This window comes from Heptranchias perlo, chromosome 32, assembly GCF_035084215.1.
Source record: "Heptranchias perlo isolate sHepPer1 chromosome 32, sHepPer1.hap1, whole genome shotgun sequence".
NCBI lineage: Eukaryota > Metazoa > Chordata > Chondrichthyes > Hexanchiformes > Hexanchidae > Heptranchias > Heptranchias perlo.
Window position 1 is genome coordinate 20,959,232 of NC_090356.1, and position 24,989 is coordinate 20,984,220.

A 24,989-nucleotide genomic window follows, 5' to 3' on the forward strand; every position below is an offset into this window, starting at 1 on the left:
CCATTCACTTAATCTATTAATACCTCTCTAATTTTATGCTTCCATCTACACTGCTTACAATGCAGCCCAACTTTGTGTCATTGTGTCACTTGGATACGTGGCTCTCTATCCAGTCTTCTAGGTCGTTAATAAATACAGTGAATAGTTGAGGCCCCAACACAGATCCCTGTGGACACCACTAGTCACATCCTACCAATTTGAGTACCTGTCCATTATCCCTACTCTCTGTCTCCTGCCGCTCAGCCAATTTCCTAACCAGGTCAATAATTTGCCCTCAATTCCATGATCTTCAACTTTAGCTAACAGTCTCTTATGGGGGACTTTACTGAATGCCTTCTGGAAGTCCATATAAACAACATCCATAGGTATTCCCTTGTCCACTACTTTAGTCACTGCTTCAAAAAATTCATTTGTTTCCTGTCAGTCAGCCAGCCAACTTTCTATTTATGCTGCTACATTCCCTTATACCATATGCCATGAATTTTTTTTAACCTCCTCTAAGATATCTCATGGAATGCCTTCAGAATGTCCATATACACATCTTTAACATTCCCTTTATCTATACAACTAGCCATTTTTTCAAAAAAAAACCTACTTTATTTGTTAGACTAGCCTTAAACAAACCTATGCTGGCTGTTCTAGATTATGAATCTCTAAATGCTCACTAATTTGATCGCGAATTATGGATTTTAAAAGTTTGCCTACAACTTACATTAGACTAGCTGGTCTATAGTTAGCCAGTTTATCTTTCTCTCCCTTCTTGAACGCTCATTCTGTACAGAGCTAATTGACAAGGAACATTTATTTTCATTGCTGCTGTTCCATATGGAGCATTAAGATCCATAGGGCACTAAATTGGGCCGTGTAGCGCCCTTTGTTTCGGCGCTACACTGCCTCTCCGACATCCAAGATGGCGCCTTGGATGCGCACGCACGTTTCCTGCGTAACATGCGCCAGACGCCATCTTGGTATAGGAGTTAGTGCAGGCGCAGATAACGCACGCTGGAATCATGTAAAGTAGGAAGAAAATGGCTTCAGTGTGCATCGCTGATGTAAAGTGATAGACACCATTTTTGGACTTAACGCTCAACTCAACGCACAGTCTTAACCCCGACAATCTGAACGTGTCTTAGAGTGCCTGGAGGACCCTCCACCGGCGTTATTTAAAGGGACTATGCAGGATTTACAAGTCAGTGGCTGGATTGTTGCTTCTGGCTGCGGAGACATTTGTAACTGTTTGTGGAGGTCTCCTACACTTGAATACTAGGACGCGGGGACATAATCTAACATTTAGAGCCAGGACATGCAGGAGTGAAGTTAGAAAATGCTTCTACACACAAAGGGTGGGAGACGTTTGGAACGCTCTTCTGCAGATGGCAGTTGATGCGAGCTCACTTGTGAAAGTTAAATCTGAGATTGATAGATTTCTGTGAACCAAGGATATTAAGGGATATCGGGCTAAGGTGCGTATATGGAATTAGGTCACCGGTCCACCATGATCTCACTGAATGGCGGAACAGGCTCGAGGGGCTAAATGCCACTGCCACTTGCTGCCTCTTGATATGCACCACCTTCTCCTGCAAGAAAGCACGACTTGTGTCTGGGTGATGTGCCTGTCATGGTTGAATAGCTGCCAGTGTGTGTGGCCTGTGAGTTGTGGGTGGGCGGCTTGGAACAGTGGTAACATGTAAGGGTGAGAGGAAGCATCTGGTTGGAAGAGTTGAGTACTGATGGAAAGAGTTTGTTGGTATGTGGGGGATGGGGGTGTCGTGCATGGTGCAGTTGGTAGGAGACGCCACTTGACAGTTGACCTCACTTACCTTGACCACTCATGTCAAAGCATTGAACTTCTTCCTGCACTGCATTCATATTCATGATGCTGTGCGCCTGGCATTGACTTCGTTCCCCGCTGCCTCCCACTGCCTTTTGGATATATGTCTGGAGGGCCTCTTGCCACACTACACCAGCCCCCCCCCACCCCTCTGCGGATATAGGATGTCCCTCCTTCTACCCACCTCCTACACCAAGGTCTCCAATACATCAGCAGAGAACCTCGGTGCATGCACTCTCGCAGGCCTGGTACCAACTCAGATCGGCAGATTGGTGAGGTCTGGTGTGCAGATTGGAGGATGTGGGATTTAGTAGTGCGCAACCTTTATTCAATGTTTTAACATAACTCATCAGTGTGTAAACATAAGGATGGGACCTGCATCTGTGTTTTACGTGTGCGATGTCTGATCTCTGTTCAGACTCCGTGCAGACAGTAGACTGTTATTTTCAGCAAATAATAGATACCAGCTACCTTTAAGAGATTTCTAAGAAACATCCTCCCTTTAAGAGATTGAGCTCCCTCTGGTGGTGGAAAGTGCAAATTGCATTGATTCCACATGCAAAGCCTGGAACGGGACGCTGATTGCAGGTAAGTCCTTGGGTGGGCTGAAACTTGCGTCCTGCCTGCACTGGGCCATCGGGCCCGGGGTGATAGTACATCACGCTACCTACGCCCAAAAATGGCCCCTATCCAATTTTTCCCCCATAGTGCTGTATTTACCCATCTGGTTAATCAGCTGCTGGATAAAGTATGCAGACAGGTGGGTACCTGTATCTGGCTCAAGCATGGTAGATCAGGGCCTGGCATTGTAGCCCATCAAATTTTACAGTTATTATAAATCTTTATGTGCGGTAGTTAATTACACCTGCAATGACTGAATGTACATGACTACAGTGGCCTTCAAAATTGTGTCTCCCTACTCAACGCACGCATGTTTGACCCAGAATTCAAGCCTATTTCCACTACTATAGGAATCAGGACTCACCTATCAGTGCAAGGTGTGCTGCCAGTTTGGACACATTGGCTTTGGCAAGTTCATTTGTCTTTTTATTCAGCACCAGAGACAGCGAGTGAACCTGAGAGGGAAACAGTAATCAACACATTCATACCGGTGCATAATTGCAGATGTGCCCAAGCTTTTGTCTTTGGGGGCCACATATTAATTTTAAATGCGTGTTTTCAATAACTTGCTTATATATCATTATACCAACAGATCCTGGTTTTCTGATGTAGGATTTATCAATGAGGGAAGAGCACTAAGAACAGCCCTTTCCAAAACTGCAGGCCCACCAAAATCAAGCAGGACAAAGTAGCAATTAAAAACAGAAGTACAAATAAGACTGAGCAGGCTTCGAGACCCAAATTACCAGACCCAGGGGACTTTCGGTTGGACACCGCTGGTGTAGTGAATCAGCCAGAGCAAAAACCTCTCACAAATCACAGAGTGAACACAAAATTATACTGTGTGAATGGAGTAGCAGTAACGAGGGCCACACACTGCCTCGACCTCAAAGTGAACAACAACAGAAAACACTACTGTACTGAGTGAATCCATGGAAAACAGGTCCGACTAACAGATTAAAATCCCTGGCATTCTTTGTTTACAAATTTAATAAGTTGCTTGCTGAGAGAGACACACTGGTAAGGTTCTGTAAGCTATGACTCACTTTGTCACGTACACATACCGCTGCATCTCTGATGTGGCTAGCTTGCCCTGTTGCAGCACCTTCCAAGAGACATGCAAATAAATTGTGGGACAATATAAATGGTACGGGTACATTCTTCCCCTCTCAAATTTTCTCCCTTAACTAATCTCATCTGAAGGTGCTGACTTGATACTGTGGTACTGTCTCAAAGATACCGGCAGTTCTTGTCTGAATGGTCATTCTTTATGTGTGACCCTATACAGTGAGTATCGGCAAACTACTGAGTATGGGGTGCATGAAAGGCGAGCCTTATCCTGTTTTGACCAAAGGTTCATGCACGTGCACTTCAATCAGGAGTCACTGAATTGCAACCAGTAAGCAGAAAGCTTGAGGGATTTTCCCCATTTCTAACAGGGATGCTGAGGCCAATTGCAGGACCCCCAATAACACCACAGCTGAGAACAGTGATCTCAGCATGAACCACATGACAGGAGTGTCCAAACCACCACCCATAGGCCAAATGCAGCCCTCGTCAAGCCCTGGGATTTTGGCTCCTGAAGGCCAGGCAACTCAATTCTATTTGCGCTTATATTTTTTAATTTGGTATTTTGCCCTGTTTTAATTTTCTGGGCCTGCACGTATGGAAAAGACTGTTCTTATCACTGTTGCCTCATAATTCAGGAACTTGATTTATATGCAAATTAATGGGAACATGAACTTAAATTTCATGTGTAGCCCTTAAAGATCCATGGTATGCACCTATGTAGCCTTGAAGGCAAAGGCTTGGATACCCTATCGTATGAGTATGTGCCTGGGCACTAAACCACAAGGTAAATTTACCCATTGAGGCATCTGCAAATCTCGATAATACCTCTAAATTTTTTCATAAATATTATATAAGACACAACGGCGCTGAATTTCTTTGTTGTTGAATCTATTTATGGGCAGGGTGGGACTTCTGACTGCTGGTGACTTGCACCTGATCCTGTCCCACTTTCTGGCGTTATTGTCATTTGCATGCATCGAGTAGACACCCGTGCCATTAATGCCATAACTGAACTGCCAGCCTCCGGTTGGGAGGAAGTGGGGGAGAGAAGAGGGTGGAGACCTCGAACGGGGCCCTACCACAGCATTAGTAGATTGGTCAAAAGATAATGAAAAAGAGATCACAGACGATTTCCATACCACCACTGATTGTACAGGTAGCCCATGCATCCAGTGTTGCTAAGGATACAAATGCAGGAATTACGCTGTATGATATCATTCCTGCATTTGCATGCCCCCCCCCCCCCCGCCATTTACGAGCAGATGTATTATGCCCCTAGCCAGGCAACAAGCAGAAAAAGGGGTGGGAACCTGGCTTATTGGGTCACGCACCAATTGCTGCCCCTGCCTGTCTCGAATATAGAATTATGTCAAAAGATGAGAAAATTTGGGGTCAACTTTCTTTTCAGTGTTTTACGCAGACTGTTCCCGAAATCAGATCGTTCTAAAATACAAATAAAGACTTTTTTTTTTGCATGAAACGTTGCATGTAGATGCATTTAAATTAGGCACAACAGCCGTAATCCATCTCAATTAGTTACATTACAGTTCATGCACATCTCAGCACAAAAAAATAGACTGAATCAAATACCTTCAGATCCAACTTTGTGTTTACTGGCTCCTGGCCTGCCTCAGATGGAGCACCCGCTTCATCGGATCTTGACTGATGCTGGAGCTCCTCCACAGGAGGCTTCAAGCCGTGGTTGTTGGCCGTTGATCCAATCCCAAAAAAATCCAAGATCATCACCCAAGTCTGAAGTGTGATCAGCACATCTAAGCAGTTGAAATCCACATCCACGCTCCTGTTGACCCTGTTGTAACATGTGGAAAATTCTGGATGCTTCCTATCCACCAGGAAAACATTAATATGCACTAGTGAATCGTCAAAATTTGTTGTGTTACAGCACACCTTAGAATTTTTTAATGTTGGGGACGGCGGAGGGGTCAGAGGGTAGTCTGCGTCTTTGTCTTCCTTATGTTTCCTTCGTGTGGAGGTCGGCCTCTGGTAAAACTGGAAGACATTTTGTGCCTCTTCCATGTGGGCTGGCAGGGATCGTGGCATCTCAGGATATTCTACGTTGGAGACAGATGGGCAAGACTGGGACAAATATTCTTTATGGGTGAAACTGGAAGGTTTTGGTGCTCCTCTAGACACCATCAAATGCTTGTACTTGGATTCTGGGTTCCTTTCCAGCAAATCTTCCATCAGCAACGACCGCAGAGCTATCTGAATAGACAGTGTATGAGGCTGGTCTTTACTGAACTCAACTTCGAAGTCCTGAAACATTAAACTAACCAAACCTTGCGCTTCCAGAGTGAGATCCCCACACAGCTGAACCTGCAGCTCAGAGATGCAGAAATTAGCTTGAATCTGGGTGAACGATTTTGACTCTGGAATCGGAAGGGAATCAACTGGAGTTGACGGATAGCTTGCTCGACCAAAAAGTCCGCTCTCTTTCCACTCTCGTTGGAGATCAGAGAATTTCGGGCTTCTCAACGTTGAAGGAACACTGCGAGGATCTGGCGAGGCAGTGGCTGAACTGTGCGGAATTTTGCTGAGATCTTCGCTGTACGTCAGGTTATCCAGCGTCTGTAGGACCTGCTCATAAACGTGTTTTGCTAACATTACCTGCACAACAAAGAAACAGTCATGGGTTATTATGACGCATTGTGTCAAAATGGTCCCATTCATTTTGAGAATAGCAGGAGTTTCTGACCGTCATTGATTTGAAACGTTAACTCCACCTTTCTCTCTCCAGAGATGCTGCCTGACCTGCTAAGTGTTTCCAGCATTTTCTGTTTTTATTTATGACAGTTTTTAGGGACCCACATTGGGGGGTGGGGGAGGGTCGGTAGTCCTTCTGCTCAATCCTAGATAGGGGGAGGGGTCAGGTGCCAAGCCCCAACTTCTTCTGGAACAGAAAACAAAGGCTCACATGTTGGATGGTCAGTTGGTGAGGTCTGTTAAGAGGGAAGCAGTAAAACCCAGGCAGTTGTCTTTTAAGAAGAAAGCAGCCCTTGACTTAGATAGCTGGCCAGGTTCCAGAGGAAAAGACAATCCAGGAGATGATGATTTTTTTTAGCTCGCTAAAAAGGGTCAATGTGATGTACTTTTGTTATTTTCCTTGTTCAAAAGGAGGGAATTGAAAATGGTTGGATTTAGGTAGACTTTGATTATGAATATTTACTCTGTATATTCACTTGCTGTCTGTTAAATAAAGCAACTTAACGATTCTATCCTTGCTTCACTAGTTTTGTCAACCCGCCTATCGAAAGATTGGGTAAGCACATGCAAGGGCACGAACAATATTCAATTCAAATCACAATGTGGTAGAGTTGTTACAGCCCTGAGTTACATTAACATGTGATTAGTTATTTGGCAGTACAGGCACACTCCTGAATGTAAGCCGTATCAACCGTTTAAGGAAATGACTAGTGACACTGAACCCAAGAGAATATCAGAGGCAGACCCAAAAATTTTAACGGGGGCTCAAAACAAAGCGATAGAATTCCATTGTGCTGAGTGGTGCCTCTAATTACACAAGAACAGGATCAGGCCAGTCGATGTAATCCCTTGTTTACGAGGCCGACTCCATGCAATTCAGAAAATTATTCACAAATACGACCTATAGAAAATGGCATGATCTTGCTCCTTTACCTTAAGGGGATTGACAAACTTTCCCTCTATCTTCATTTTACTGGTGGTCTCAAAGGAATCTGAAGAGTTTACGGCTGGGAAAGACAGTCCTGGATCTGGGTCAACTGGGATTTTCTCTAAGACGAACTGGATTGTGGTGTCATTCAGGATATGAAAGGCTGGAAAGAGTAATTAAGAATTTGAAGAAAGTACAACTTCTGACAAGTGATACAATGGTCTTTAACTAAAACTAGACGTACTAGAGACACCCATTGGCATCAAATGATTACTTAAAATTTCCTTTGTTACACAGAAAAATCTCAATTTGCTCCCCTCATTTTCACAGATGTTGGATGCTCTGCAGTACCTAGACCAAATGGCCATTCTTCATGTGATCATAGACACTGATCGTCAGGCTATTAGATCATCGAAAGCATCACAGCCAAGTCTGCTCCTGTCCTCACTCAATGCTCACATACAGCACATACCAGGGATTGAACCTGGAACCTGATTGGTCTGTATGGTTCAAATCCACAGTGGGTAGTGCACATAGTAACTGCGCCATCGGGGAATTGTGACTTATTTAAATAAGCACATCACTCAGGTTTGGCTTGTTCAAAACAAAAAGGCTGTGTTCTCTGAACTGACCTTGACCCTTGTGTACGGAATCGAAGAAATCTTGTCGTGTGAAGTGCGTTTCTTCCTGACTGGAGGCACTGGCAGCACCAGATCCTGGCCGCGGGGATTCACTGGCATCTGTCCTGGAGCCACGCATGCTGTTATTTAGGGAGTATAGTCTGATATCTTTAATTTCCACCTGCAGCCGGTCTCTCCCAGAATCATCCTCACCAGTCACAAAGTTCTGGATGGAGGTCCGGCCCAAGTGGCCCACCAACAGCTCGGAGCTGCCAGGTTTCCGTGGGATCGCAACCACTGGCGACTCAATGTTGATGTTCAAGATTAATTTTACTGGGTTCTGCTGAGGTGATTCCATCCCAACATCCACATCATCTTCAAGCTCAAAACCATACGTGTCCCGTGACTTCCGCGGTTTTTCAAAAAGCAAGACCATCTCGCTGTACTCTGCCGTTTTGTTCACTAGAACAGTGGAGACTTTGGAAGCTGCACTCTTCAGCATGTTTTGGAAGTTATCCTCGAGTTCATCCATGGATAAGGTTAGTTCCTTAAGGAATTTGGGTGAATGGTTATAATGTAAAGACGCCATGTGCAGACTCAGCAAAAATTCTTCTTTTGACTGTTCGATAAACTTAAAGCTCAGCGCTTCACTGTGGTTCATCTCGGTTTCAGACCTCATGAAGACAGACCGAAAGAAACCAAAGTCACTTACTGCTTCATATGCTTCTGTATTTCCAATGCTCACCACAAAATGGTTCTTTACTTCATCTTGGGTCAGATCCACCAGCTGAAGGCAGCCAAGCGACCCATTCATTTCAAACCGGCTGCCCATGGAAACATTTACCTTTGTGCCATTGATACTAGCTGTAGCAATTTTTCTCCCTAATTTTTCCCCACTTGCTAGCCCAACAGTCCGGAGTAGCAGCACATTGAGTCGATGGATTTCTACTGCCACCTGCGTATTCTGATCGTAGGTAGACTGAATAGACTCTCTATCCTCAAAACTCATCACTGGATCTTTAAGTGAAGGCTGTGGACTTGTGTCCTCTTTGCCCTTTGGAAATGACTTCTGCAGGAAGCCAATGAGTTCTACCATGGTTTCGGGATTAAGAATAATATCCAGATTATTGACTTGCAACGACATGACCTGCAAGGAACTGTCCAAGTTCATAGAAGGGCAGTCGGAGCTCACAAATTGATATTCCAGTTTAATCAGGACATCCTGGTCCTGAGCAGGAGAGGCTGCAGGTACTTGCTCTCCCAATGCTGAAGAGTTGTCCAATGTGACTTTATTCTTATCTAGTGAGGTACCATTATTGACCATTGTAGTGACTAAGGGGTGAGGAGAGACGGGAGACTGTGCTCCACTATCCCGAAGACTGCCTGTGGGAACATCGAAACTCAAGTTTTTGTGCGAAGCCATCAGCAAGTCAAAGTCAGAGCCATAGGTCTGGACAGTGTCCACCAGCAGCAACCCATGTACAGTCAGTGTCACTTCACTGTCATAGGGCCTCTTCACAAAGTTGGAATTGATGCCAAAAACCTTGAGCACAGAGATGTATCGCCCACAACTCTCAACCCCCAGCTGCATGTAATTAATTCTGAACTCTGCTAGAAGCAGCTTGGACTCAACCAGTACCTCACGGGTATGCTGCTCAAGTGACATCACACTCTGTGTCAGGCTCATCTTTGAATCCAGCAGCTTCCCCCGGCTATCCATTTTGTTGAAGATTTTTTCTCGTCGCAGAGACTGCTGTTCACCTGATTTCTGCTGCATCTCAGAAGCTGTCACCCTCGACAAAAAATTGCGCAATGCCATGATTTTATCCTCATTTACATGTATTTTAAGATCAGGCAAGGTCCCAGAAAGCATGGCACCAGGACGATTTGGGTCAGAGGTGTACATTAACCGCCGTTCTAGTTGTAACAACACATTAAATTTCTCAACGACGTGCGTTGGCCCAACCTCGCTGTCCTGAGCATGCTTCCAGTTGTCCATTACTCGCCCCACCATGATCTGCATGTCCATGAAGGAAAGCGAGTATTTCTCATAAAGTTTATTGTTTATAAAGTGTTGCTGCAGTTGCTCCTCAGTAAATCCTAAATTCATGAATTCTGGGGTCTTTGTCTCAGGATCAGAGTTGGGCTCTGGGGGAGGGGTGTTGGGCGGCGTGGCCAGTGGCGTCTTGTACTCATCATCACTGAGCTCCTCTTCTTGGACCGAAAACCCTACTTTGGCTCTACCTTTGGGCTCATCTGTGAATACAAAGAATGAAGTTAAAAATGGCAGTGCATTAATTGTGAATTGATGGCTGTTTTCATCAGTGAATTATCACTGGTTGTGGATTCACATGTTGTGGTTCATTTTTATCAAATTAAAGCTGTTAAAGGAGTTCTCTACTGTAATAAACATTAATAAAATTTTACTGATCTGATGTCTGGACAATCTGCTTCACCTCCATTTCAGGAAGATCCATAGACCTTCCACACACTGTGCTGCAGAGTAGTATCAGTGGATTCAACCATAGATTTTGCCCAGAAGGTATGTTTCTGATCTCAGCTACTCTACTTTTGGCTTCCCTGATGGCTCAATTGATAAATGTCCTACTGACTGTGGAACTGAGCTGAACAGAGCGGGAATGTCCCAAATTCAATTCCCAGTGTGTCTTGAGTTAGCTAATTTCAGTTTGGGTAGAAGCAAGAGTCAAATTAACTGGCTGGGGTGGGGGGCACACACGGAGGGAGAAAGACAACCAGCCAGATTCCCGCTCTTGACCGCCACCAGGCTCAGCTGTGATACCACTATCTGGGCTCACTCTAGAAGAATGGCCACATGCGTGAGGTACCAGAGGGCCACCAACTCCCATGGAGCTATATCCCAGAATGAGCCAGCACTTTTAGGAGAAGACAACTGAGGGGAGAGGGGAAACAAACAAAAAAGCTAGCCTGTCCTGGGTAAGGCTACGTACAGGGGTAACAAAAGGAACAATTAAAATGTTATTCTGAGGGCTAGATGCCCTGGGTTATTCTCAATTATCTCCAAGCAAAACTAGCAGAAGCTTAGAAGCAGGTCTCCAGCCCATTCTCTAGGCCAGGAATAGCACTCAACAGGAAAAGCTACAACTGAAAGCAAACTGCCCAATGAAAATTTTTAGAAAAAAAAATCTAAATTTATTGATCTCTTCCAAACATTGCCATGACTGCACTTTTGAAATTTACACCATTTAAAGTGAAGGTTAAAAGAAAACCACGATTGCTGAGAAATCCTAAATAAAAGCTGAAAACTCTACAAATGCACAGCCACAACTGATCAGGATTTGAAAGAAAGGCAGGTTAACGTTTCAGGTGTAACCTTCAATACATCAATTCCGATGAAAGTTAACCAGTCTTTCTCTTTCAGATAGTGACCAACTATGCATTTCCAGCATTTATTTTCTTTGCAAAATCTCCTAGTCTTTGCTTTAATGTTAAAGTGACACCAGTGCGCTTATGCAAACTTAATGGAGACATGGTCTGACCTACAGTCAATATATGACAGCAGATGCAGTTGGTCTAGTGGCGAGCTGAACAACCAAAGCAACTTGTTAATTCAGTACTTGTACACAAAATATCATAATGGACTTCAAATGATTCTTAAAAGGATACTGTGGTTAATGACCTCGATTGAAGAGAAATTACCTCCGAAATTCGTCAGCAGAATTCGACCCAGATCCACAACTACCAGCACAGAATCCGGGGATTTAAAATCATCTGGAAAAATCACCTGAGGAGCGGAGATATCTAATTTCATCATCCAGCGTTTGTCATTTTCCTACCAAAAGAAAAAATAAAGTTGACATTTTAAGATCTTCAGATAGCACTGTTACCTTCCATTTCCTGCTGCTGAAACCTTACTGACAGTATCAGTAATGATGGAAAATTTCAAGCGTATTAATAATACCCAAATCTCTGTATACTGTTCTGTAGTACATTTAGGGTTGTCACCCCCCACTCCCCACCCCCACCCCCGCCCCCGGATTGTCCAAGAGTCTCCAGGAATGGAGGTTTGGTCTCCTGGCCCTGCTGCAGTCAACCCCATGAGAAAAGTAGTTCGTATTCCCAGTTTGCACCAAGGGAATATCACTTCTCATGGGTCAGAGACGGGCCAAAGTGCAGCCAGGAAACCCACAGCAATACTTAATTCAATTTATCAATTCCCTGCCCCAAGCGCGATTCTTTCCAGCCCGATCTTATAGGATCCGTTCTGCGATTCTGGGCCCTAATGGTGGATGTCCCTACTCAGAATGCACTGTATACTAGAATATGCCCTATCCTTTTTAGCGGACACCAGCACACAGCTGCAGAAGGGGCCCTTTGTATGTCGAAGAAACGTGCCCTTCACCAATCCAAGAAGTATGTATCAATTCATTGATTACACTGACATCACAAAATATTCCACAACCAATATTGACTAAAATGCACCATTACGTTGGCAATTTGTTCTAATTATGGTGGATAAAGTATATTTAGTCTTTCTTTTTCTATATTTAATAATTATCACAGACTTCACACTACACAAGTATGTATGTATGGTGAGTTTAGTATGTTGTTTTTCTTTATTCGACAGCCACTCAGTTGACAGAGAATAAATAATCAGTTGAAACCTTGCATATCAAAGGAAAATGTTGCATTTCAAGAAAGAGAATTTTAAAATTGTAGAGGAGCATTTAAATTTATTCTTGGGAAAAAGAAAGGAGGTAACGGTCTTCTTTAAGAGATTGCTAATGGGTTCAACAGGCAAATTAGCTGGAATTTAGGAAAGGTCAGACTGTTCTTAGTGCTGTGATATCTGAATGATAAAGCTGGCAGATTTTTTCCTGGATCCTCTTCTGATGCCAGTGATTGACTTCGTGAGAGTTCGATGTGGGAGAGAAAACCACCAAAATCTTCGAAAGCACCGTTCTGCCAAGATGTTTGGCAATTTACCGGGATGTTTTCCACGTTTGGAAATCGGGATATTAATCTTGCCACTTTTATTTTATTTTAATGGTAACTAATACAAATGCTAATTTCAGTCTCTGCTGAGTGAGTTTGGTCCAGGCTATAGGATTTCTTCAGCCTTACTAGCAGAAATCTGGTCAATCAGGAATCATCTGCAATAACACTCATTTTGCACTTCTGAAGTAGTTTGATGGCCACTTAACTTTTAACTATTAAAGTAATGGCCAAGAATGTTGATCCTTCTCTGAATATGAGTAAATACGTTAATCATAGCATTAACATTGTACAGCCTGATAACACCGTTCGTCTGATTTTGAAAGACAATTTTAGTGTCTAAGGTGCTAGATCCAAAGTATTTACTCTCATGTGTAATCAATGTCTGAGTTTTCAAATCAGAAACAAAGACTTGTGCAGGTTGCATTAAAAACTTTGGGGCAATAACATAATAAAATTTGCAAACTACAGGAGATGTCACGTGGTCAGATATCACATGATTGGATGTCACATGATCAGACCTCTAGGAAAATGTCAAATCAGAGATGGCAATCCTAAGTACATTACACAGCATTCTTGTATGAGATAATTGAGAAACCAACGTGGAAGGCCAAGACTCAAAAAACAGGACACCATCAAGGTTGAAAAGAGTCAAAAAGATGAGGTAAATTGTTGAGTAGGTAATGCTAAGCTTGGGTTTTAAAAGCCTGTTGATTGTAGAAGGAAAGGAAAAGAGAGGGGTAAAGGACTCCACAATTTTGAGTTCCTTGGAAAAAATTAAGATACAGTGTGATGAGACTTTGAGGTAAATTTTATAATTTATACTCCTGGAACAGAGTTTTGCACAAGAGTACATATTGGGAATTCATCGAGCCTGATTCATCGATGGCACGATTTTTCGTCCATTGATTTTACGGGACAGGAAGTGGCGCAGGTCACAAATTCTGAATATCCACTGATGAAGCTTGCTGCCGGGTACAGTAAATCGTAAAATTTACCCCTTAATTTCAGTACAATGGGGCTGATGGGAAGAGTTTGTGAGGCAGTGTATTTGCAACTCAGGAGCAGCATGGTGCAAGTAATGACTTAAATGATACACTTCCATTAAGTATTAATGCAGTAAATTTCAGAAAATTACGTGGTATGGTTCAACCATGCAGAATGCAACTGCCCAACTTACAATGAATTCTCCCACCAGCAGCTGGTCGATGGTTTGTCTGATCTCAGCCTTCGTTTGCATCTTCAGCTTATTGTACTGCCTTCTGGCAGCTTCTGCCACCCGTAGCTCGAGTTCTGACTGGTAGCCAAAGCCTACCAAAGTAAAAAAAAAATCAATCCATAATCTAACTTCAAAAAGAAAACTTGCAGATTGTTAGTGTTAGTTCCAGATCTTACATATTAGACTAAGAACATAAAAAAGCTGTAGTGATTTTCTCAGAATTACAAAAGGAAAATATCCACATGGATGACCTTTATTCCAAGCGGATTTAATTTGGGAATGACCAGAAGATCTTGCTCACCACAGCTAGTTTAAGCTATTTATTTCGATAACTGTTATAATTTGCCACTTGGCTACTCAGCTGCAAATTCCCAGCTGTTGGCAATCCTACAGAACTTCGCCCAAGTGGCCATTGTTTACATATGACTGTAACTGTTAACAAGCTATAACCAAGGATGGTTACAACAAGAACAACTTGCATTTATATCGCGCTTTTAACATAGAAGAAACCTACCAAGGCACTTCAAAGAGGCGTAAGGAATAAATGGACACCGAGCCAAATGAGCTATTAGGAGGGTAATCGAAAGCTTAGTCAAGGAGGTGAGCTTTAAGCAGAGACTTGAAGGAGGGAATTCCACGGCGCGGGCCCCAAGGTAGCTGAAGGCATGGCCATTGGTCGGGTGAAGGGAGGGATAAGAGGCCAGAGTTAGAGGAACATATAGTACGGGGTGAGGTGGTAGAGCTGGAAGAGGTTACAGAGATAGGTCATGAAGGGATTTAAAGACAAGAATGTGAACTTTCAATTTGAGACATTGAAGCACCAGGGGCCAATGTAGGTCAGCGAAGACAGGGTGCGGGATAGGATACAGGCAGCAGAGGTTTGGATGAGCTGAAGTTTACAGAGGGTGGAGGATGGCAAGGAGAGCATTGGAATGGCTGAGTCTGGAGGTGACAAATGTATTGATGAGAGTTTCAGCAGCAGATGGGCCGAAGCAAGTTCTGAGGTGGAAATAGGTGGTCTTTGCAATAGAAAGAATGTGGTGTCAGAAACTCAGCTCAGTCAAATAGGATGCTGAGATTGCCAACAGTCTGGTTTAGCCTAAGATAGCGGCTGGGGAGAGGGAAGGAATTAGTGGCAAGGGTACAGATTTTGTAGCTGGGGCCAAAGATAATGGGTTCAATCTCACCCAGATTTAGTGGGAAGAAATTGTGGCTCATGCAAAACTAGATGTCGGACAAGCAGTCTGACAACAAAGAGGCAGTGGAGGGTCAAGACAGGTGGTGGTGGAGGGGGAGAGCTGGATGCTGTCAGCATACATGTGTCTTATAGCTAAACCTGCTGCTGTCCTTGCCCTGGGAGTGGGAAGGTTGGCTGGCTGGCTTTTTTCCCGTTCCCTAGCTCAGAGATGCTGTAGCCAAATGCAGCTCTCAATTACAAGTGCAAGTCATGATTCTGTTGGAAAATATGAACGATACTTGTAAGACAATCCTTTATCTGCCCATTCGGAATTACTTTTGAATTTCCTTCCTTTTTCCTGACCTGAGGTATGCACTTTGCCCTTGTAGAAGAAATCTGCAACTTTCTTGATAACTAGGGGGTTGTAGATGATGTTGAGGGGTCGAGTGCTGACTTCCAGTCTTCTCTCATAGTTACTTCGAACTGTATTTTTCTCATAAATCATTTCGAACACAGGTGGCATCTTGTATGGCGAACCAAAAACTGTAAAGTACAACAAGCAAAATTTGACCAGTTCCAAAAAAACCCATACCTTGGACAATAAGATGTTCACAACTTTCCTCTGGCATTACTGCCTTTTCCTCATCATGGAAATTGGCTACAAAAGGACATGGTCTATTGAACTCTAAGGTATAAAATTCTGGATATTGAAGACCCCAAACATCCCAAATGGTTCCTTTGCCTGCATGCTGTCAGGCATTCCCAGTACTCCATCCTTTAAAAATAACTGTAAACAGTTAAAAATAGAACAGAACAACAGCACTATAGAATTTTTGGACTAAATGAATACGCCCCTTTCCAGTTTACCTCTAGGTCGGGGTTCTACTGTATTTTATTTCCCCCTCTGATTTTCTCCCCTTACCCCTTCCTAATGGAGATGACAACTCAGGATGGGGCACAGCTATGCAGAAGGCCTCCTGGACTAGGCTCAAATGACCATTCTTTGTGTCTAGTTCTTGACTGTAAGTGGCTTTCACCCAAGTTTCTCAGTAATAAAAGGAAAATATATTCTCCAGCATAATGCCTCACCTGGATGCACACAGGCTGCCTCAGACAACGTGGAGCGTATACCCAATGATTGTGATAAACTCGCAGCATCCTTTTCCTATTAAAACAGAAGGGAGTCACACACTGGTTAGGTTCTTCACACAGTCCTGTTCGCTCAGTTACTAATCTATGATTCCAATCACATGAAAACAACAAGATTTAGTCCAAAACAAATTGTGTTGTAGGCACACACCACTTCCCTCTCCCAGAAAATGCATACTTTAACATTGGAAATACTGAGGCAGATTCCCACAAATTATCTTTAAATAAAGCTCAACTTAAACAGCAAATTTTCAACTGTGTTAAAACAGCTGACCCTGGTCTGGTCATTCTATAAAGTTTTCTGACCCAGCGCTAGTTCCCTAAATTCCAACACCCAATATATGTAGCTACCATCCAAGAATGATTATATTTCTGAAAAAAATCCCATCAGATCATCAACTTTGTAGATGATCAAGAGAAGAAAGGTTTCTGGGACATCTGTATACATAATAGTTTTGTATTAACAACATTTTTAACAGCTAGCATTTTTAAAATCCAGCGTAAGCTAATCAGTAGACCATCTAAACAACAGTAACTTGCTTGTATATAGCAATTTTAACATAATGAAACATTCCAAGGCGCTTCACAAAATGGGGTTCCGACACCAGTAGGAGTAGGGTGGAAATTACAAGGCGCGGTTACAAATTTAGGTTTAAGGAGGCTTTTGAAAATGAGCAGAGATGCGGCATAGCAGAAGGATTTAAGATTAGAATTCCAGACTGTAGGGTCATGATGGCCAAACACCCTGCCACTGATGGGAGGGAGGAGGAACTTCATATTGCTCAATGATGCCAAGTTAGTCATATAATGGCACTTTTTTCGCCATACACCACTTGTTGGAAATTAATAGAATTACGTGGAATTTACAGTACTGAAACAGGCCATTCAGACCAACTGGTCCATGCTGGTGCTTATGCTTCACACGAGCCTCCTCCCACCCCTCTTCATCCAACCCCATCCGCACATCCTTCTATTCCATTCTCCTTCATGTGTTTATTTAGCTTCCCCTTAAATGCATCTTTGCTATTTGCCTCAACTACTCCTTGCGGAAGCGAGTTCCACATTCCAACTACTCTTTGGGTAAAGAAGTTCCTCCTGAATTCTCTATTGGATTTATTAGTGACTGTCTTATATTTATGGCCCCTAGTTTTGGTCTTCCCCACAAGTGGAAACATCATCTCTACGTCTACCCTATCAAACTCTCTCATAATTTTAAAGACCTCTATCAGGTCATCCCTCAGCCTTCTCTTTTCTAGAGAAAAGAGCCCCAGCCTATTCAGTCTTTCCTGACAAGTATATCCTCTCAGTTCTGGTATTCCACATAATAATGGCTCCCATTTGGGACTGGTGGCAAATTGAGTTGATCAATTAAGTAATGGACTAAGTGATGTTTCACAATTCTCACCCTCACATTCACACCAACGCTACATTTTATCTTGTTAACTTTATCGTTGTATTTAAACAAAATAAAATTGTGATTCAATATTCAGAACATATGGTTTAAATCCAGCATCACAGACTTGAACATAGCTGACACATGTTGACACCTACCGGTTTGGGTGAGACTAGGACAGGGAATAAGGATCCTTGTGTTGCCAAGTCTCGCAAGAACAGGCCCCCCAGCTGCACTGACAACAGGGAAGATTCTGTGCGAGGGGACGACTCCACCCCGATCTTCACTCCTTAAAAAAGGTTTGAAAAATATTGCAAATGTTTTATCTCACCTCTAGATTATAAAAAGTTTTACAGTAACATTATTTCTGCACTTTCAGAACCCCAAGCATGTTCCTACAACACACACTGAAAGGGATTGTTATCTGATGTCCCAAAGTTTGATCTATCTACCTTTGCTCCCAGTTTTCTATTCTGAGCTAATGAAATATGCTTTTGTTTTAAAGTGTACTACACTGAAAAATCTTAGAGGGCAGGAAAAACATTTTTAAAAAAGGGAAGGTTCAGGATATTGGAGCACCAACACAATGAGCAGTGAAGTGGAAAGATGCAGTCCTAGGTATATCACTACAGAGACACACCAAGCAGGAGCCAGGCACCAGGAGATTTTCCCTTTGGCTTCTTGCTTGTAATCCCTGGCCACTACCTCAGACTGCCCTTAGGGGCACAACTGGTTAGATCATTAGTCACAGAATAACAAGTGACGGTGAACCTATCCTGTCTTCTCTCCTACTCTTTACAATGTTAGTGGTGCCCTGCACTATGGGGCTTGTCTCTTCTCCTAGGATTCTCCATAAATAAGAGAGTCAAGATGGCTCCCAAGCACCTTCGCAAATTACCTGAAAACTCCAGTTCCACAAATGCCGTCTCTGTCCCACCAAGACCCATCTCCTTCTCATATCCGAGCAAGCTGACAGTCCCGCTTTGTAGCAGGAAGTTTAGTTTAACAAACACATGGTCCCTCTTTGTGAATGTGTTCATATTCGATGTGTCAGCCATAGTGTCAAAGATTTCATCAGCATCTAACAAACAGAATGAAGCAAAAATGACTTTAAGAGATACTAAATAACACAGTGCATAACCAATTACCTCATTGCACAGTACTTGCTTACAATATCCTAACAGTTAATCAGTCACATTAAAAGGGTTTATACTTCACAATCACTGACAGTCATTACGAATCCAACTGTCCGTGATCTCTGCTATGAGAAACCCTGTCACTCCAAAGCATCATTTAAGGATGCATTTACACTGCGTACGGTAAACTGAAAGTGAATTGGTCTCACGTTTGACACGATATGACACCGTTGCAATAGGGGATCTACAACTCCTGTTTGATTTTTGAATTACCTGTGCAATGGAGCACCAGAAACGTACCAACTTTACGGCTGCAACAAAGCAGAAAGTTGGTACGCAAGAGGCTTTTCCAGATTAATGCACGTCTTGGGATTTCTGGGTTCATGTATCTACTGGATGTTAAGTAATACAGCAACATCTCAAATGTAGGTTTTAAAAAATGTAGGTTTTTAAAAAATATAGGCAATAAACTAAGAGACAGATGTAAACATCAGAGATGATAGGTGCTGGTGCTTGACTGAAAATCTCCCAATTGCTTTATTGCCTGTCCGGAGTAGTGCATTGAAGAAGTTCACCTTCAGTATCATGAGTCAGGAGCTGACAGAGGACCCTGGAGACTGGTACGGCATAACATCAGAGAAATTCACATTAATTGGCTAGATCTAATCTGGTTAACAATTTCTTATATAAAGTCCCAGTTAGCTACTATCAGCGGAGAGCGCCATTTCAATGGTGAAAATGTGGCAATGCACCGAGATATAGGCACAATTGTCAGGGGAGGCACACCAGTTAGATTCTTTAAGTGCAGCATTTATTTACTGTTCTTGTACTTTCTTAAAATAAAATATCACAACTGGCAAAAATACAAAGTTCCAACACAAGGTAGGTTAAGTCAAACTGCACCTTCAGCCACGCAGGTGGCCATCTTAAAGGAGCTTACAGAAACACGAATCTCATCATACCTAGCACCTCTCCTGGATTCCAGTGCTGCTGCTCTTCAGCTGTGAGGCCCTCCACAGTTACACCCGCTTCCATCTGCTGAGGATTCTGGGAGTAGCCATACCAGCCGCCCCATCCTGGGAACCAAGACTGTAGGTATTGGATCATACCACTGCGGTTTCCATGCATAGACTCAGAGTGTGAAGAACCCAGAGGTTCGGATAGTGGCTCACGTAGGCTCTATCAGAATGATCAAAAAATACGGCAAGTTTAAATCTCCAGTAATTTCCAACAAGACTTCCTGTGTGAGCTCAACGCAGCCCTAAAATGTTGAACAATTACTTGGTATGAAAGACAACTTTAATATTTTTTCACATGCCACAATTACAAGCAGTGTCCCACTGAAGACTAAGGAATGCTCCAACACACTGCATCGTGGTATGATGGGTCGGCACTGCAACTCTCCATATGCTGAGCTCTTGATTTTAAATCTGTCACTCAGCAGCTGTCAAGTAAAGGCCTGGGACTGATAGTTCTATTAAAATTATATGTCCTAGTTTTAATGGTTTTTTCACTTGCTGTATATAATAATAGCATTCTTCTCTCTCTCCCTGGGCAGTGAGAGAGAAAGGCACTAAATGTCAACTCTGGCAACATCCCACGATCATCTGCGAATGGAAGACCAGAGAAGCAGTGTCCACATATCAAACACCATTCTCCAGCTAAGACAGTGGTCAGGAACCAGCTCCCAAGTCTCAGCCAATGCTGCTGTAATCAGTTGCTAGGTGTACAAGAGGGACCTGACATTCCCATTTTGCCTCTCTGTGCCCAACCTCTGGGCAGGTACTCCTCTCACCACTTGCTGGAACTTCGGTGGCAGCACTGGACTACCCATTTTAGTTAGAGATTTTTTTTTGGCCAGCCATGTGCCTGGCGTGTGAAAATCCATTGTCAAATTTAACAGTCTGCAAAACAAGATACTGAGAAATCTAACTTTGTTGAATTTGTTTGCCCGGTACAGATTGCACAGTCTCTACCCATAGGAACAAAGCCATTTATCTATGTCCAAAGAGTTTAGGCACATATTGATGGAGGAGACACTCAGGGACCCCTGAAAGTGAGCAGGAGTACTACAGAAGTATAACCAGGTAAAACTGCACAGTTTACCACCATTGGTAGCCTTCCTGTTGCTTGTCCCACTGGGACATTGGCTTGCAAGGTTTTCTCACGCCAAGTGGGAAGAATCTGAGCACCCAGTGACAGGTTACCCCTCCAGGATCCATTAGAGGCAGGCTGGCTGCTCAATTATCGACACTGCTCTGGAATGCTGGGAACCTGCCTGGCTCAGTTATTGGATCATTGAGTCGAGCACAGAGTGCTGACATGATTCTGATTGTCATCACAGGTGTATCATCTTGGAGCCATCTCCAGCCCAGAGACCACAGTTTAGCTAGTGATGGATGGAGTTACTTCTTTTTAAAAAGTGAGTTTTATTAATTTAACCCAAAACCCCTAATTATGTATAAAGAAGAATCTTTACTCCCAAATCCTGACCTCTGCCAGCATATCTTGCTTCTTGAACCGTTCATGTACAATCTCTCGCAGTATTTTCAGCTCCTCAAAGGTCTGCTCATCCTCAATCCGCTCCAACTCCTCCTGCAAAACAAAACAGCACAATACCGAACTGCATCAGTCAGAGGGAGATGTGAGGGATAGGGTCAAAAATGTGATTTCTCTAAGACCTCCCTGGATTACTCCTACTTTGTTACTGAATACAAAATAAAAAGTTTCTTCAACTTGACAAGCTCATCAATGGCAAATTAGAAAATCCTAACAACTCAATTTACAAAACATAGGTCCCTCCCCCGAAGTCCACTAAAATGGGTATCTCACCAGCAACGCCATGTGCAACAGCCAGGACACCTCCAGCATTGCATCAGCAGCACCCAACAGAAACATCTCTCCAGCACTGCACTGCTTGCAACAAGCAGATTGCCATTCCTGCACCCCTTTGCGCACACCTCCTTGATCCCCCCACTATCTGATCAGGTCTCCCCAACATTCATTCTGAATGTGCTGACCACATCCCCCGGTATTCCTTACGTACACACCAAACAAACCCCCATTCCCTTTGGGAGGACTAACTAGACCGCACCGCACCCACTGCCCCCAAACCCCAGAGCATGCCCTCTGCATGTTTGAATTAGATCCTTGCCAGAGCATTCCCCCCTGCACACACTTACTAGACCCACCACCCCCTCCAAACATCAGCTCTGCACAAACTAATAGGACCCCAATACATGCACCCAAACACCTCGTCACGTTAACTACTGTCCCTGAATTCCTAAAATGTTGAAGAATTGTTAAACGAGTGAACGGTTGAGTGATCCTCAGCCAAGATCATATCACCTCCTCCTCAAAAGAAATTAGGCCTCCTTTCAGTTTTTGATAGTATTTCTCTGTATAGAATACAGCATCTCTTGCTCGTTGTAATACAAAAGTCCAGTTTAGCCGCCTCCTCTGCTCACGGATCTCAGCGAGATTGGCATTCAGGGCAAAATTCCACCACTCACGGGAACTATTTATAAGGAAACAAAAAATGCATAGAATTTTCCAACAAAATTAACAAGATCCTTTGCCAATAAATCCTACAGAATGAATTCTACATATGCATACATATAAAGAAATACTATCTCCCATGGGATTGCACCCAGGGGTGTAATTTTGACTTTGGGTGATCGTGTAAAATGGGCAAGATTGGATCTTCAATGGAAATGAAAATCGGGAGAGCTGTATAATGAGTGGTTGATCTGATGTCGCCTGTTTTATACTATCCACCAAAGTCAAAATTACCCCCCGGGAGTCAAGATTAAGTGTAGTCTTCAGATAATGCAGGGTTATAGGACAGGGGGAAATGAGCCAGGACGTGCAGACGTAATTCAGTCCCCGTATGAAAAGCCATACATTGTCATTTTTCTATTTTAAATTACTATGGCCACATCTATAATAGAAACTGCCTACGCAAAGGTATCATACTGTAATTACACCCTCCCACCAGTGGTGATATAGTATAAGCAATTTCCATTATAAACATGGACATAGGAATTTATACTGAAAAGAAATGATGGAAAGTGCATGCAGACTCAAGATAGAATAGATTGAATTATAAAGGCTGGATCCTTTAGTGAGATGAAATAGCCTATTGGATCCAAGCGGCCGTTCTGAGTAACACAGGACAATGAGATCTACTCAGAAGTACTACAGCCAATGTATATGGTCTGTTTAGGGATCAACTACAAGCAAGTCCGCAAATATTTCAGGCACAACTAGTATGCTTCGTATCCTACATCACTCCTGTGATCCTGCCTGAAATGGCTGCCAAAATGGGATTCAAATAACAAAAACTGGAACGCAGAAGAAACTCCATCAATGACTACTTACCACTTGCAATCCTCCAATTACTGTTCTCTAATTTTCTTTCTTCTCCGAAAGGCGCAAAAATCACACTGGGGTATAGTCCCATGGGCACCGGTAGCTGTCCAGTATGGGCACTTTTTATGTGCGCGTCTAGATTATGGGTGTCAGCAGACTATTTGACTGTGGGGGCATCAAAGCCAAGCCCAATCCTGGTGTCATCTGACATCCACACACTGGAGGAATCAATGGATACCAATCAGGAACACGAATCCTGGGTGATTTACCCCCACTGCAAGCCCAAGGCAACTAAGGCCAATTGTAAACACTTCTACTGCTGCCACAACTGAGATCAGTTAACTCAGCACAGACTGGGTATTGAACCTAGTACCTTCTTTGTCTATATGGCTCAGTACTGCAGCAGTGTGTCTTTTATTTACTGAGCTATAGGAGAAGGCTCTTTAGATACAATTATGTTTGTAATTCTTAGTTTTAAGCTGAGGAATGTTATTTTTTTTAAGTTCATTCCACATTTGTATGATAATCAAAGAACTGAAAGTGGGCAGTATAAATGTTCACAGAGGGGTAATAAGCTGGTTTACGACATCAGTACTGCAGGTTTGTTGAGAAAAAATTAATCCCAGTATGTAGGAACAGATCTATGCTAAGCGCATATTATAACAAGATACTCAGACAATGCTACAAACCACAAGAGCAAAGGCTCAACTCTCTACTGAAGTTACACAGACCCCTAAAGTAAATTACAGCCTCAAAAACTCCCAGGTATTATAAATGCAAGCACATTTCCCAGTGTTGCTTGCAGGCTGAGCAGTGGATGCCTGAGAATGTGTGAGAGAGTGGCAGGGCAAGGGCTGAGAGCTGTCATGCTAACGGCCCAAACAGCAAGCAGTGGGGAGATTGTTGGTTCGAGCCCAAGGGAGCAGGAAGTGACGTTGATGGCCAGGGCATTTCGAATGGGTTGGCAGGTGCTATAGAGGTGACTTACAATTTACATCTTTGCTCATGTTTGGTAGGTGGCTGTGCAGTTAAAATTAAGACCCATTTTTCCCCTCGTACATTTGTGATTTTTTCTACTGAGAGCAACCACTGACCCAAACAGAGAGGAAAGCCACTTTATTCCTTGATATCTGTGTGACCTGTTCAATGTAGGCCCATGTCCCAGTTTTCTGATTTTTCTTTCTTTCATAATTAAGTTCTGCACGAAGCTTCAAATGCATAAAAAGTCATTTAGTAGACTAGACAGGTTGGTAAGTTCACTATTTTTAGGGTTTATAGTTTTGCCATCAAGAACATTTGAAGGTAAGAGAAAATATTGCTGTCATTAATATGACTGTTAACGAGCTCTGTTGAAAAGGGGTTGTTTCTCAAACAGGCTTATAACATAGTCAGTTCACAGGAAGAGCAGGTTTGACTGAAAACTTTGTCCACAGATTTATAATATTCATATATTGTTCTTTCATATGCAGATTTTAAATTAACACAGTCTGACAATACAAGCAGCTGACTGCTTAAGCAGTGTTGTCACTAGGATTTCATTGAAAAGCCCATGTTTTGTTTTTTTCATACATTTTCATGGGACAAGGAGGCAGAATCCAACTCGCCTCGCTCATGCTTCCAATCAGCTATGCAAAGCTCACCACTGATGGCGTTCTGTGTGTGTAGATCAACGTATCCCTTCCCAGATGAACAAGATCGCACATAACTTATTCACTTTGGTTGTAAAAACAAAAAGGTTATTATCTGAATGGTGATAGATTGGGAAAAGGGGAGGT

The 24,989-nt window shown here is 43.0% G+C and overlaps 1 protein-coding gene across 4 annotated transcripts in view; it reads right to left on the minus strand.

Moving 5' to 3' along the window:
• Positions 1-24,989, minus strand: part of vps13d (vacuolar protein sorting 13 homolog D) — a 229,771-nt gene that overhangs the window by 184,575 nt on the left and 20,207 nt on the right. For all 4 annotated transcript variants that reach the window (XM_067970599.1, XM_067970598.1, XM_067970597.1 and 1 more), the window contains exons 9-21: positions 22,192-22,360; positions 21,337-21,438; positions 19,806-20,022; positions 18,606-18,788; positions 17,866-17,996; positions 16,255-16,330; positions 15,529-15,708; positions 13,950-14,080; positions 11,474-11,606; positions 7,808-10,051; positions 7,181-7,338; positions 5,114-6,151; positions 2,817-2,907 (exon numbers count right to left, since the gene is read on the minus strand). In XM_067970599.1, the coding sequence (XP_067826700.1) occupies positions 2,817-2,907; positions 5,114-6,151; positions 7,181-7,338; positions 7,808-10,051; positions 11,474-11,606; positions 13,950-14,080; positions 15,529-15,708; positions 16,255-16,330; positions 17,866-17,996; positions 18,606-18,788; positions 19,806-20,022; positions 21,337-21,438; positions 22,192-22,360 (4,853 nt within the window). The remainder of the gene's footprint in view (positions 1-2,816; positions 2,908-5,113; positions 6,152-7,180; positions 7,339-7,807; positions 10,052-11,473; positions 11,607-13,949; positions 14,081-15,528; positions 15,709-16,254; positions 16,331-17,865; positions 17,997-18,605; positions 18,789-19,805; positions 20,023-21,336; positions 21,439-22,191; positions 22,361-24,989) is intronic.